This window comes from Varanus komodoensis, unplaced genomic scaffold (genome assembly GCF_004798865.1).
Source record: "Varanus komodoensis strain SLA01 unplaced genomic scaffold, ASM479886v1 scaffold3, whole genome shotgun sequence".
Taxonomy (NCBI): domain Eukaryota; kingdom Metazoa; phylum Chordata; class Lepidosauria; order Squamata; family Varanidae; genus Varanus; species Varanus komodoensis.
The window spans coordinates 19568000-19583517 of NW_025335761.1; the positions used below are offsets into that span (position 1 = coordinate 19568000).

Consider the following 15518-nt stretch of genomic DNA (forward strand, 5'->3'; position numbering starts at 1 on the left):
GCTTATATCTGAAGAGACATTATAGGACATCACGGTAAAACTGTTAATTCTGCTGCACTGGAACATTTTATTTGACAACATGGATATTTTATCTTCCCACTGTCATAGAATCCAGGAGTAGCAACGGAGCATTTCAGCCATCAGCTCTAACCCCCTGCTCAGCACAGGAGTCCAATTTAAAGCAGTCCTGAAAAATGGCTGTCCGGTATACTGAGTCCTTTTAAGCTTATGATCGACAGAAACTCCAAGATCCTATTTATATTTACTGTTGTTGATTTCTCTTTCCTAAATGAAGAGCTTTGCACTTCAGTTGAGTTTCATGCTAGTTTATTCTACTCTGTTTTTTTACCCATCAAGATCATTTAACAGTTTGTTTCTGGCTTCTGAGTATTAGCTATCTCACCTAATTTTATGTCATCTGCAAAAAGAAACATAGAAACAGAAACAGCACAAGTCAGAAGGGGCCTCTCAGGCCATCTAGTCTGACCCCTGGCTCCAGCTGGCTCCACTCACAACATGCCCACCATGTGCATGTCCAGCCTATCTTTGAACACCCTCACCAATGGGGCTTCAACCACCTACTGTGGAAGCCCATTCCACACCCTTGGGGTCCTAACTGTCAGGAAGTACTTCCTGGCATCCAAGTTGAACCTTGGTTCCCTGAGCTTCACTCCACTGGAGCACGTCTTGCCCCGCTCTGCAGGGAAGAACAGGTCTCTACCCACCTCTGTGTGACACCCCCTCACATACCTATAAGCTTTTGTCCCAAGTCATTAATTAAAATGTTGAGGACTGAATCTGTGGTGCTCCACTCAGTACCTGCCCTCCCATCTGATGAGCAGCCAGTCTTTCCACACATGTCTTCAGGCTGTGGGTCTACCTAGTATGCATCCAGTCTATGCATAGCTATCTTACTGTTCAGAACAGGATGAGGAGCTTTGCTTTGCTGATGTCAAGACAAATGATGACCATAGCAATTCCACAGTCTACCAAGAAAGATGTTCAATCAAAAAAGGAAACAAGATCAGTCTGTCTGGACTTGGCTTATAGGTATCATCCCATTATTCTGAAGGTACCTACCAACTCTTTATAATCTTCCCTAGTGATATGGGGAGGCTTTGTTCAATTGTTACTGCTGTTGTGGTTATTGTATTTGGGTGCCTTGTGATAGAAAAGTGGTTAATAAGTGTCATAAATAAATAATATACCATTACTCTGAAATATATAGAATTAAACTTCCAGAAGTAGAAAAGCCTCAAGACGTTCTCCAGAGAGAGGTCACAAATTCAGTGAATGCCAGATGAAATGCTCACCTCATTTTACCTTTCTTTCCACTTCTTGTATTTATATCTTGGAATTTGTTTCTATAGATTGAAGAGAAACTTGATGAACTACTGGAGCTAATGAGAAAAGTGAGGGAATGCTGGGACCTGAGGAAGGATTTGTATGAAGAAAACTGGGAGATCCAGTTACTACGAAGGGAGCTGGATCTAGCTGAAGCTTGGCTCACTGACAAGGAGAGTGTTGTCTCGGATCCAAGCTATGGGGTGAGTAAGGGCAACATAAAGTTGACTGCTTTTCTGTACAAGCAATCAGTGTGGCCTAGTAATTGCCTTGTATCATGCTATCTTACACACCATAATGACACATCAAGGGTCACCTTACAAGTATATCCTCACGGAACAGGATTGTATCTAACTAGTATTTTGCACAGTGCTTAATACAATTGACATACATCTATCAGGCATTATAGTGAGGAGGTTTAAGCCTTCTCTCTTTGTTTGCATGAGGAATCTGATAGGTGAGTGAAAATCCAATAGATTTTCATGATCTTGCCTGCTGGATTCTGGTTTATCAACTCTTTGCTGGTGCTGAGTTGCTCTTCTATGGGGTAAATTGAGCCAGTTCACAAACTTCCTTCTCTGAGAGGTCACAGTTTGCATTTTTAAAGGAAATGAGCAGAAATTGGCACCTGAAAATCATATTGTGTACTGTAATTTGTGACTGATTTTATGCAAAATACTAGCTGTGTTTTTCAGCTTCCAATTTGTGCAAAATTGGCAAAATGTCATGATTTCTGCACATTGTGTAAATTTGTGCAAATAGGGCAATTTACATAAAGTTCCTTAGTATCAGGGTTTATGGGAGTGGCAGGAGTGGGGGGGATTTTGTGGCTGGCAGAGAAGGCTTCAAGTGTTCCACCCACTGCAGATTGCAGTGCTGATGGCAATTATCACCCCCGCATGGTTGCCAATCATGTCATCTCAGCTGTGTAGGCAGGTCCTTTGCATAGAGAGAAATCTTCTCTTCAGAACAGGAGTCCCATGGCGTGTTACTGACTCCCTAATATTCAAGATTAGAATGTGGTCCTCTGAAAAACCTGTCATACAAGGCTCACCTATTTCAAATGAAGTTTCATAGCTAACTTAGAAAAATCTCTTTAACAAATTTCTTTTTGTCTTTCATGGTATGTCTGTGTTAAGTGCTTATCTCTACTACCTTGATTCCCCAGTGTTCTATCTCTGATGTTGAGCATCTATTGAAGAAACATCAAGACCTTGAAAAAATGCTAGAGGTGCAGAAGGAGAAGTTTGCTCAGCTGAATAGAAAGACAAAGGTGATGTGGAAAAAAAATGAGGAAAACCTGTTGGGGCAGGCTGTGTTGTCAAACAAAGATAAGCATTATCAGTATTTCACATCGCTTTTCTCAACAAATAGATCTTTCATAGCTGTGCTTCTTGTTAAGCTGGCAGATAATTCAGACACAGTCTGCTTCTTATTTTGCATTTGGCTCTCTCTTTGTGGCTATTTGCTCCCAGTATTTGTAATAGTTCTCCAATTTAGAGTACTATTTAAGAGAAAATCAGCTTCCAGACTTGATGGATATAGAGCAATAGAGCAGAAAAAGTCATGGGAAGGAAGCAGGGTCTTAAACATCTCTTGTGAAGAGGAATCAGGCACAGCATGGCGCCTTTGTCCTTCTCTCCAGGTGTGGATATTTTCAAGGAGAAGCCTACCTGCCCCGGAGGTCTCCATTTGTAGGCTTTCTTTGCAGCTGTCCATGTTTTTTTTTTTAAAAAGACATTTGTATGCTGCCCCATAGCCTGACGGCTCTCTGGGTGGCTCATAGAACAACAATATGCAGAAAAAAATCAGCAATTTTTAAAAACTAATAATACAATATCTTGAAGCTGTGATTAATCCTGAAAACAAATAAAATCATAATGTGCTAAAAGCAAGCATGAAGTTAAAACAAAAAACAAAAACCCTGGAGACAGACTCTAAACAGTGAGGGTGCCAGTCACCCCTCCCTAGGAAGGGCATTGCGAAAATGAGGCACGATGGTAGAAAAAGCCTTTTTCCTTGTTGTTTCCCCATTTATGCATGCCAGGGGCAGGACTGGGGCATGGTGTGGCCAGATATTGGGGCATGGGAGGGTCAGAGGATGCAACCACACAGTTCTAGTTTCCTCATGATGCAAAATCTCCATACCCGTGTTTATTAAATCAAGGGTGGGGATGGGGAAGCAACTTGGTGGGATTTTGTTCTCTGCTCTAGATTCCTACTTCGCAGTGTTCTCTACTCTAAAAACAATTTTTCCAGGGACACATCCATACACAGTCTTATTTTCTCAGTTTGACAGTCTTGTGCAAGTTCAAATTATCTCAAGGCATGTAAGTTTCCTGGAGAGAGCAGAAAATTTGCCTACTGGATATTCAGTCAGGAACAAGCAACTTCATGGACTCCTGTTTAAACCACACTGAACCCCATAGGGGCCACACCACCACTGCGTACTATTGAATTTCTGTGGCAACCACGGCAAAACATAGTGTATGGCAAGCCACCAATTCACAGGGGAGTGTTGGGCGTGCATCTAAGGCAAGGGGGTCCACACAGTGCACAGATTCCATGTTACACACACTTGTATTCAGTAAGAATTCTAGGTGTATATGGAACTTGTCCTTCAAGAAGCATCCTGCAGCCCCATTCAAAATGAGCTAGTTCATTTCATGGGAGACCTGGTTGCCAATAAATTGACTTCTGAAATGGTATGTTGTCCTAGATGAGAAAGCACATATGCAGTAATTAACTTGCCTGGACTTGATGTTTGCTCTTCTGTTCTATTGTATGTTACTGTATTTATGACATTTGTTCACTGCCCAGAAAGCTACAGATGTTGGGAAATTAGTTAATTCAACAAGCAAGCGCACAAGAATGGATTCCCTGAATTGCTTAGAGTGGTTAAAATGAAGGATCCCATGGGGAGATTGCTGCATGCTGCGTTAAGCCAAGACACAGTCTCTTGGGAAATTATAAATGAAGAGATCTGTTGCCTCTTTCCCAGTTTGTTCATCTGCATGCAAATGACCCAGAAGTATCAAAAATAGGCAAGGGAGAGACAAATAAAGGAATAGAGAGGCAAGGAAGATAGCTGTCACCTTCCTTCCTCCTTTGCAGTGGGGAGAGCGTGAGGGACATGAGGAAGCAGCGTTCATTATCAGCTTTGCTTTTCACATGAGAAAGCACATGGGGCACCTGGACAGGTCTGCCTGCTCATAAGCAGTCTCTTCCTCCTTTACCGTGGGAGGGCCAGCAGGCAGGGACCCACATTACAGCAAGGATCTTTGCCCACCAGCCATGTCCCCTTCCAAAAGATGGACAAGCCCAAGCCCAGAAAGCAAAGTATAGTTTGACAGAGTGCCGGGAACCTTGCAACTTCCACATAAGTCACACCTAACAGAGCAATCGGTGTTGTCAGCTGTTAATTTTCATGTATTTAATTGCTCCATTCAACTTGTGCTTTGTCCATTTTAGAGTGAACTGAAACTATTGAAGCGAATGGATACTGAGGAGAGTGAGCCAGGGAAATTGGTCAAGGTCCCCTCTCTGAGAAGAAGATACTCAGACAGAAGAAGCACACATACAAGACCACTAGACCCGAAGAAAATTCAGCAAGGACCTTCTCTATCATCAGTGGCCGCTCTGTGGGTTCCCCTGAAACACATTGCCTCCCTTCCGCAAAAGTCTGAAGAGTATTCACAGCAGTTGGGTCTTGGAAAAGACCAGATCATGGCTGGCCCCAGTAAGGATAATGTGCCTCCTGCACCGGAATTACCTGGCCTGCAGGATTCAGTTCCAGAAACAAGAAACTCTGGGCATTCTTCATGGTCCTCTGATATGAAAATCCAGCAAGCTGACAATGATGTGCTACAACCCCATGTGAGTGATTTCAAACTGCCAGATGAGAAAATTATTAATGATACCTCCTTCTCCAATGCTGAAACCAAAGGATTGATGGCTTTGCCTGGAACAGGATCGATTGATACTTCCGTAACTTTGCTGCACTCTAATTTACCTCCTGAGAGATTAGGAACAGCTTCTTTGGTAAGCTCTCATCATGTGATCCCTACTCTGACTGAAAGCTACTGAAATCCATGGCTTCTTTTATATCTATGCCACATTACTTATATGCATTTCATGTTCAAAGTACACAAAGCATGTGGAATATCATGCAATCGGGATGTGTGACAGTGAAGTAGGCTGGTAAGTCCATCATTTCTCCTGAAGGGTGAATCTGGCAGTCCGTTTTTTAAAATTTCAAGTTCTTCTCTTCCAAACATGATAACTTTGCAAAGTTGTTAATGTCTTATCAGAAATAAGCTGAAAAGAAATTGTCAGCCCTTGTACCAGCCAAATTCAGCCAAATGGCACCGCCTTTCCCATTATAGAGGAAACCATGAAGCACCTGCCTGCTTTATAACTATTAAAATGAGCATCTGTCAGGAAAAAAAGAGATGGAGAACTTAATTTATTACCACAAGCTGGGCCTGGATGGAGGAATCTGGCCATTTCAGTTTCTTCCATATTTGATTTTTTAAAAATCTCAAATTTCTTTTATCCCAAATGCAGACAACTTTATGAATTTTAGAAAATTATTTTCAATACCAAACTGAATTCTCATACAACTGTAGTTATTTTACTTCATGTACTAATATAGATTTAGTACTGTAGTACATTTTAGTACATTTTAATCTCCTTCCATATACACCTGCATGAACTTTGAGTTCTTGCACTGAGATCTTTCTTAAAGAGGTTAGAAGTGAGGCTTTCTGAGGAAGGGCCTTTTCAGTGGTAGCACCCCAGCTATGGAATCTGCTCCCCAGAGAGTGCACCTGGCGCCTCCACTTTATTCATTTTGCCACCAGGCCAAGGCTTTTTTTTTTAATTTACTCAGCATGTTAATGGTTGAATGATTTTATTATATAATTGGAATTATTTTAGTACATTTTTGTATATATTGAAACTATATTTTTAATGTGCTGTTATGCTTGTGGTTTTGTAAGCCATCTTGAGATCTATTCTAGATATAGATAGGAGAAAATGCTTTAAATAAATAACTAAATTACACAGACTAGCATACAACAAATATTGTAATCCATTTTTCTTGAGAAAAGGCTTGCTTTGTTGTGAATCCCCACTTCCTTCAGTCCCCACTGAAGTACTTGCACAGTTTTTCACTTTCTAGTCATCAGTTTCTGGCATGTAGGATTTCCTGAGTATTTCAGTCTTCATGAGCTCCCATGCAAACTGACCAGGTCTGCAGTTTCTGGAATAATGTGAAGAATTATGTGTATTTCCTGAATATTCTGCTAGTATTCTTGGTTCAGTACCCCCACATCTTAAAAAGCATGTTTTGAGAAAAATATGTTTAGAAATTTGTATTATGAGAGAAATATGTACTACAAATGGAGTTGAATCTGAGTGAGCACATGTGAAAGTGACACAATTCAAAATAGAATTCTAGGATTCATCCATTCCCACTGGCATATGTATATGGGTAGAGTATAAGTATAGCTACTCCATAGTGAAACAGTAAACACTGTGTACTCTTGAATAGCTGCTACATTGGTAACATATAGCACATATCTTGAATGAGATTTTATGATCTGCTGTATCTAACAAGTTAGTTTAAGTTCTTTGAAAGGATCTTGTATATTTCAGGTTTCTGCAGATCACAAAAGCATGGAGGGATTCCTAGAAAAGAGGGACCAGATCCTTCCAGGAAGAAAGCAAGTAAGTACGAACTAGATGACCTCCATGCTGTGGAAGGGAAGGGTGGATTGGGGCATATTCAGCTTGAAAGATATGTGCTTTCAGCAAAGAAAGGTATGTGATTGCTTGTTTTGTGAAGACAGTACTAAAGATACTGTAAAAGATATATCAAAGAAGCAATTCTTGTATTAATTTAAGAGCAATTGTTCTTCCTGATCATACTACTGAGATTTTTTTGCTTGTAATTTGTTCTATCATCTGTTTCTCAAACTTTCTAACCCAATTTCTCTTTGTTGTAACCTTATTAGCCCCTTCATGCTTTTTTTAAAAAAATTATAATTTCTACATCCATCTATTTGCAAAGCAAAATTCTGACATAATAGATTTGTCTTGTTCACTTAAATTTTTCATATTGATATAAAACACAAAGAATGAAATGTTTTAAGGTGCAATGTATTTGCAAGTCTCACTTTGGCCCGTATTACTGATTTTGTCTATTAATTTGTGGAAAAGCTGAGCTCTTCCGAGGTTCTGTTGGTATTTTAGCTTATTTTGCTTATCCTAACACCCAGTAGCATTGTTTAGGAAAGAGAAGTGAAAATCTAACCACTTGTTAGATGAATGTAATCAGGGTAAATGTAAACTGCAAGTTAACAAATAATCTCCAACTAAAGGTAGTAGTAGTAGTAGAGGATACCCATAGACAATCTTTCCCAGTGATCAAAGGTGGTAAATTATTCACTTTGTTCTGTCTTTTTTGTAGCCAAAGACAAGGGCTTGGAACAAATACTATGTTATACTTCAAAGACAAAAACTTGACTTCTACAATGATGAAAAGGAAGCATCCCAGGTAGTTTGGTTTCTAAACTTACAGCTATTTTTAAAGAATGCATGTGAATAGTACTGATCCATTAGAAAGGGTTTTCTTGGATTTCCAAAAAAGCTTTTGACAAAGCCTTTTGGAAGACTCCTGAGCAAAGTTAGCATTGATCCAAGGCCACCCAGTGGGCCTCCTGGCTGAGTTGGGTCTAGGACCTGAGATCCAGTCCAGCACTCATCACCACTACACCACGCTAGCTCTTATTCTGGACAGCAGACCTCAAAAAAGGACAGTATAGAGCTGCAACGTGCAGGAAAGGGCAACTAAAATTATCAAGGAGCTGGACCAACTCCCCTGTGTGGAAAGTTAACAACATTTGGGTTTGTTCAGCTTATCAAAAAGGCAAGTAAAGAGAGACATGATTGAAGTGTATAAAATTATGGTGTGGAGAAAGTTGAGAGGGAGACATTTTCCCCATCTATCATAATAATAAAACCTTCAGACCATAAAGCTGATTGGTAGGAGATCTAGGACAGAAAAACGAAGTATTTCTTTACGTTGTTGTTGTTGTTGGTTGTGAAGTCGTGTCCAACAGGGCTGCTCTTCTGTTTTTATGCATTATAATTTCCCCCTCATAGAAAACCAAATTTCTTTGGAAAGAAATATTTAACATTAGATGTTTATTTGGTAAAAGAGGTAGACTTTTGCATGTTGTATGGTCAAAACTTGAAATCTGATGGATGAATATGCCTTACAATATTAAGATTCAAAAATTTATCATTAACAGAAAGTTGAATTATGCCTCATATACAATGCTAAGCAGTAAATAATGCTCAGGACAAGTCCAATAAATGCCTAGTCATTGTGGTTAGAATAGTGCAAAGGAAAATGCTTCTAGAGCAATCATTTTCATTCTTTCTGCCTTTATGACCACTAGCCACTACCTATGGCTATTGTTACCCCATATGTGCTGTGACTGGGTCCTAGAATGAACGCAGCATCTCCCTGCAACAGATGCACATTCCAAAGCATTGAAGTGGTGGAAAGCTGTTCCTTAAGGAAGCTTGTCTACCATTTTCTTTCTTCTCATTCTTTCTTCACCCCTAATAAACTTCCAAGGAAGCACGGATATACCTGCAGGGGTTAGGCAACTTGTGGTTCTCCAGATGTTTAGCCTACATCTTCCACCTTCTCCCCCCATTAGCTCTGTTGGCTAGGACTGATAGGAATTATAGGCCAAAACATGTGGAGGGCCACAAGTTGTCCACCTGTGGTTTTGAGGATACAAGTGGGGAAGAACTTGAATTTAAAAGATAAAATTGAAATGTTTAGCTACAATCACTTCTGTTTTTCCTTCTTTTATCAGAATATAGCTCCAGTCTTGTCACTTAACACCACTGGAGCCTGGTGTGAGAAGCTAGCAAACTATTCTAGGAAAGAACATGCTTTCAGTTTCAGGTAAATCATATTAGTGGCAATGTAAGCCAAATGTAAATGGTATGTTCTGGTTTAACTTAGTTATACAACATTTTGGTTTGTTATGCTCTGGATTGTGCCGGAGTGCATAGATGCAACGTGATTTTATGGAATGGAGTTCTGCTGTCTTCGGAACACTACAAATGCATCATCACTTCTGCAGGTGGTGGAATAAAATCAAAACAATAGTCCCCATGGACTGCTTGTGAACATGCCTCTGTCCTTCACAGTTTCACTAAAGCAGACATTCTCTGGCTATTCCCCAACACTGAATACACATTTTTCACAATTACACCAGGCCATTTCAGGAAGGTGCTCTCACAATGCAGAAAGGTGCACACATGATCAGCTCCGTAACTCACCCCAAAGTATACATTGCATTCATTCATGCAGTTAGTCAGTCAGTCAATCAAGGTCTGTCCTACAGTTTCAGTAAAAACACTACACAAGGAGGTCAGCCATAAAATACAGATAAATGTGAAACTATATCAAAATTATGATTAGATTTCAATTGTGGTCTGCAGAAGGAAGGAAACACTCAGTTTGAGTTATAGCTAGGACCAGTTTTTATATCAGTAGGTAATTCATCTGAGATCTGTGAATGGGTAAAGAGGACTTTCCCCTTTGTGTCCCACCCCCAAAACTGCAGACATGGGTGGCTTTGATGTGTTGTTTTGTGGTGGTCTTTTGGCCACATCTACGTACAAGTTGATGTCAAAATAAAAATCAATGTTAAACAAAAAAGGGAAATGGGTATTCTGGGATGTTTTTCTTTCTATTCATTCTGGCAGAGTTCTATAACTCAGTTAATGTGTTGTTTACAGGCCAAGTGATGGATCAGAATACTACTTTGCAGCACCTTCTCAGAAGCTCATGGAGGATTGGATGCAAGCATTATTAAATAATTTGGGTGGGTCTGTAGGATTTGGCTAATGGAACATTCCCCTGATACCCAATATTTCTACTAGGGATGTGCTGAGCCTCTCCAGAATCCAATTCCCACATGCCATTGGACTCTTTCCAATGCTTAGCCCTCTGTAAGGAAGCAAGCTGAGCTCCAAAGGAATCCTGTTTGCAAAACCAGCATCCCTCCCCACCTGCCATTCCCAGCAGCCAACCTTCTCCCCTACATACTACCACTGGTGCATGGATAAAAGGACACCATGAGTGGGCATGCCAGCTGCCACCACGAACCTTCCTTCCCACTCATTGCCACTGGCAGTGTGAGGGGAGAAAGGGGGCACTGCGAGCAGGCCCACAGGCTTCTGTTTCTGGTGGCCAACCTTTTCCCCTGCTTGCTGCTGCTGGCAGCAGTGACAGGCATGGAAGCATGGAGCTGCTTGTGCAGCGCATCATGCTTGATTCCTGGTGAGTGCCCCACAGACTTGGACTCTGGGCTGCTGCAAAGTGGACTAGAGTCCAGGAAGCCAAAACCAGGGAATCAGGTGGATTTTCTGCCCAACGCAGATTCCTCACATATCCCTAATCTCTACCCTGTCCTTCTTCACAACATGTTTACAAGATGCTTATGGCTTAATTATCAGCAGAGATGTGTAATATGCACATGGTGGGCATGTCATGAGTGGAGCTGGCTGGAGCCAGGGGTCAAACTAGATGGCCTGGGAGGACCCTTCTGACTCGCTCTGTTTCTATGTAACTAGACAAAAGAAAGTCCAGATCCTATACTATACTCCCAGACACTATATAGTCAGTGGCGTTATTTGGGGCTTAAAAGAATCTTCCATAACCTTTTTTCTCCTTTATTCCTATCACATTTTCTTTCTTCAAGACTACTGTGGCAACGAGTGTTCTTTACAGAAGGAGCTACTGGTCAGCACAAACACAGAAAAGCCTCAGATGAAACCTTGGATCTCTGCAGTTGGAGATTCTACTGAAAGGCAGATTCGCAAAGGTTTCCTTCCCAGGTATGCACTAATTTCTGTGAGGTTGATCAACTGTAATTCAGTACGCATGTTTAGTTTGTTGTATCCTTTAAGAAAATGGCAAATTAACTGTCTTCTGCGGCCTGGGCATACTGTGGATTACTGGTTGTGCCAATGGCTACATAGCTGCAGGATCAGAAATGACGATAGTACAAGCATTGCTGGGAAGCAGGCCTGTGGAATTCATTAGGTTCAAGGATGCTGCTATAAAACTGAAAGAGATTCTTGATCATAAACCAGTTTCTCCACTGGAGATTACTTTAATAACGAGTGCCAAAACCATTTTTCTTAGAGAACTAAATGATGTCCTTCGACTGTATAATTAAATCTGAAGTTTCCACTTTTCCTTTATGCACACTTAAAGTGGTAAATTGGAGCATCCAGTCTGATCACTACATGGCTGTAGGTGATGTAGCCTAGAGCTTTATAGGAAACAGGGCAACAAATAAATAGAACAGCAATTAAAAGCAGGTTTCTAAACCCAGCCCTGCTTTGCTGAATGTGCAGAAGAAGAAAAGATGGAAGGGTAATTAATTTTTATTTTCTCATTGATTTAATTTGTTTGGCTCTTGATTTTGTCAAATACCTTGAAAGTATTTATAATCTACTGTATTTTCTTTATTTAAAAATTTATTTCATATCTTGTTGACAGGAGAAACCCTTCCTTTAGAGTTAAACAAGAAAAAAGACCTGTTGAAAGTTCTCCTGAATCAGAAGGATTGACACATGATTTTAGCATAAACTTTGCTCAGAATTCTGAAGACTCTGGTAATATATATATATATTTCATTTCATTAAAAATACATTTCAGGAAAATAAAACTACATAGGACAGAAATGAAAACATGTTCTGCTACATTTTTGTCTACCTATGGTAATCCAGTGTACTTTTTTTAACTTATTCTAACATTCAGTAGTATCAGTTCAGTTTTGTTTTAATATGGGATGTAACAATATACAATACGCATCCAGAAATAAATACAACAAAAGGTACATGATAGGACTTTATAGTTTATGGCACTGGTATAGATTTGAGCTTGAATTCCATAAAAAGAATGAAGTCATTTGTTGGCTCTTATCTTTCTTTCTGAAAGCATTGAAAAGACTGCAGAGAGAGGTGGGAAATGTGAAAGAAACAATTGTGATTTCTGTTGGCATATGTGATAGTAAAAGGTTCCATCGTTTATCAATTAGGGAGAGGTTTTATGGTCAGAGATGAATTGCAATTATTTAGTTTGGGCCTGTTCAACTTGTGACCCACTGAACGAACACAGCTGGTGAGACATTCCTGTGGCCTGCTAAATTCTTGATAACTTCCCTGGTTTTGAAACACCAACTCTGCAATAAAATGAAGATGGCTACCATACACAGTTGCATGCAGTTCGATAGGTCACAAGTTTTCATCTCAGTGAAAATCCGTGCAGCAACATTGCCTTTATAAGAACACATTGTGGTTTGTGACTTGAAATATTTCCAGAGTTTTGATGGTAATTTAACCCAGTCACAGAACTTTTAGAGATGTGTTAATAACTTATTTCAGATGCTTCTTCTGCAATTTCCATGGAATCAGATCCAGCAACTCTGCTGATGGCCAGTCCATCAGATATTCCCCAGAGCCATCGCAAAGTACAGCCTTATCCTAATGGCGAAGACAAGGGAACTCTGGGACAGAAAGACCAAGGTAAAGTAAGCAAGCAGGCAAGGAGGAGGGGACAATTCTCCAGGCAGAGACTGAACAGATGTGACAGTGGATTCCTAAGAACGGCTTCAAGGTCTGGCCCCACTTGTGCTGTTCAGGAGTTATTCTCAGTGTAACACAGCTTCCATCTCCAAAGTAACCATGGGACTGTGCCCCCTGACAATAGTCTGGCCTTTTCCATAAGCCACCTTTGTTGTTTCAGATGGTGGTGTGAAAAGCAGGCATTCCACAAGTACAGGGATGGTAGAGGCAGTTCTGGTTTGTGCTTGGCGCATACCTTTCCTCTACATGCTGGATGGCATTTCTCAGATAGAGGAAAATAACGAGTGGCTGTCAGAACTATACGTGGTAGAGGGAGTTCAGTGGAAGGGAGGATGCTTTCCTTGCCAAAGGCCCCAGGCTTGATCCCTGGCATCTCCAAGGGAAGCCTGAAGAGCCGTGCTGGTGCAGCCCACCCTGCCTTAGATGCATCAAACATCTGCCCTGTACCAAGGCAGCTTCCTATGTTGGCACTGTCTACCCAGGAAATTCCATAGGTCACATTTAGTCTGAAGTTGTTTTAAATATCTATGGTGCCTTTTAGTGAGACCTAAGCCTGGAGAATATAAAGTAGCCAGGGGTTATTTTCTTAATACACTCCAAGCAGAGCAAGAAACCTTCATTTTGTGGGAGAGCTGAAACAGAGTTGAATCAGAACTGTTGCTCTGGCCCTGGAAGGTTACTGCTTCCTGTCCTCCTTCATGCATCCTTCCCTGCACCCTCCCTCTTCCCATATGGAGCAGACTTGGAGGGCAAGCAGGGAGCTGAAGGGGAGAAGGAAGGGCAGGCAAATTCTATTCCACAAGTGGATGTCTCCTGCTGGTAGAATAATTTTGGATCCAATCCCTAATTATTTAAAGGATGCTGCAAGGTGCTCTGATTGCTAAACAAGAGCCAAACTGGATGTAATAGTGATAAATCTGTGCATCAGAATCAAATAAGAGCTGAACCCCTATAAAGAGGGAGAAACAATGTAATCCATTATTAGGATGAGCAGGAAGAAGTTGAAGAACCCTTCTTCCACCAGCCTTTTCTCCCAAAAGCCCCTTTTTCTCACTCGGTAGTGCTGCCAAACCATGAGTATAACCCTGCTGGGAGAAAAACAGCTGGAAATGTTGCTTGAAGGATAATGTGAAGGGAGGACCAACCACCCCTAGCATAGCTTAAGCAACACATCCACTTTATTGGGCTCCGCAAACACTCTGTGGTGGATCATGCTACCTTCCTATCCAGTCTGTCCCCAAAGAAGAGTGGAATATATAAGCCAAGAAACTGGGGAATTTATATCTTCCATGGGAAATGTTTATTAGATTTTCAGATTCCAAATCAGGCAAATCATGTGAGAAACTAGGGTTGGCAATGAATTATTCTGAATTGGTAGAGAAAAATCTTTTATAAAGCTGCTCTAGTGGCACAATTGCTGTGTAAAGCCCCTTCTTGTTCGTGTTACATCCTTGGCCTTTCTCCCTCAACTTACATTCCTATGTTGAGGAAATACGCCAAACATGGGCAGACCACCGGACAGTCTTCCATAGAATTTGCAATGCAGTCTGTAAGGCAGCTCTATATATTTTTCTGTCAGTTCCACAACTAAGCCACTAGATTACCAGCCAAGTTTATTCAACAGATGCAGAGGGTGTTATGTCTAAGACCCCTTGTCTAAATTCTGCTTCTCCTCCTTGAGTAGTGTCAATCCAGGAAAACCAGACTTAGAAATTGTGTAGGATATGTCATCATCAATCAGTTTGGTGATGATTGTTGTTATTAAGTGATGACAATACATCACTGGCAGGTACAGGTTGTAACTCACTGGAGGAACACACACTTTGCAAGCAGAAGGCCACGGATTCAGTCTCTGGCATCTGGCTCTACATCTGAATGTAGAGGTAGGACTGAGAAAAAAACTGGAGAACTGCTGCCCATCAGCCGAGATGGTACTGAGGTACATGAACAGTCAGATGTATTAAATGCAGATTCTGGGCAAGAAGCTTTTACAAAATCACTAGCTGTAGCTGAACACTGGCCAGGACCAGGTTTCAAGGATCTCAGACATGAGGCATTTTCCATTCCTGCTCTTTCAGATTCTTTATTCACAGATGCCAGGGACTGAGCCTTAAGCAAAATTAATACATAGCACATATCTTACCAGTAAAGTGTGTTTTTTTTTCATTCAGCAGAGAGAAAAGGGGTATGCCATAGAATTAAATGGTTCGCCATGTTTCTGTGAAATAGCATAGTCTGCCATACAGTGTTGAAGTGGTAAAAAACTGTCCTGCTAAATATTTTTATGAGATTTCTTCACCCTTTCAGTGCTGAAAGAAATAATATTCGCTTATCCTTTTTCAGGAGCCAAAGCTGAACTCACAACAGGAGTAACCAAGAGCTTATACAATCAGCAGACTCCAGAGAGGAAAGAACTAGAGACAGATGTCATGAAGCAGACGAAAAAGAAAGAAAGAGTCTTTCAAAAGCTTTTTACCAAGAAATAG

At 40.8% G+C, this 15518-nt stretch overlaps 1 protein-coding gene across 1 annotated transcript in view; it reads left to right on the forward strand.

Annotated features, from left to right (window-relative positions):
- The window catches only part of SPTBN5 (spectrin beta, non-erythrocytic 5), a 115023-nt gene extending 99505 nt beyond the window's left edge, over positions 1-15518 (forward strand). Inside the window, exons 61-71 of the mRNA XM_044435728.1 lie at positions 1371-1547; positions 2513-2617; positions 4816-5385; positions 7003-7074; positions 7817-7903; positions 9240-9331; positions 10174-10259; positions 11139-11274; positions 11945-12060; positions 12832-12972; positions 15376-15518. Of these exons, the coding sequence (XP_044291663.1) occupies positions 1371-1547; positions 2513-2617; positions 4816-5385; positions 7003-7074; positions 7817-7903; positions 9240-9331; positions 10174-10259; positions 11139-11274; positions 11945-12060; positions 12832-12972; positions 15376-15518 (1725 nt within the window). The remainder of the gene's footprint in view (positions 1-1370; positions 1548-2512; positions 2618-4815; positions 5386-7002; positions 7075-7816; positions 7904-9239; positions 9332-10173; positions 10260-11138; positions 11275-11944; positions 12061-12831; positions 12973-15375) is intronic.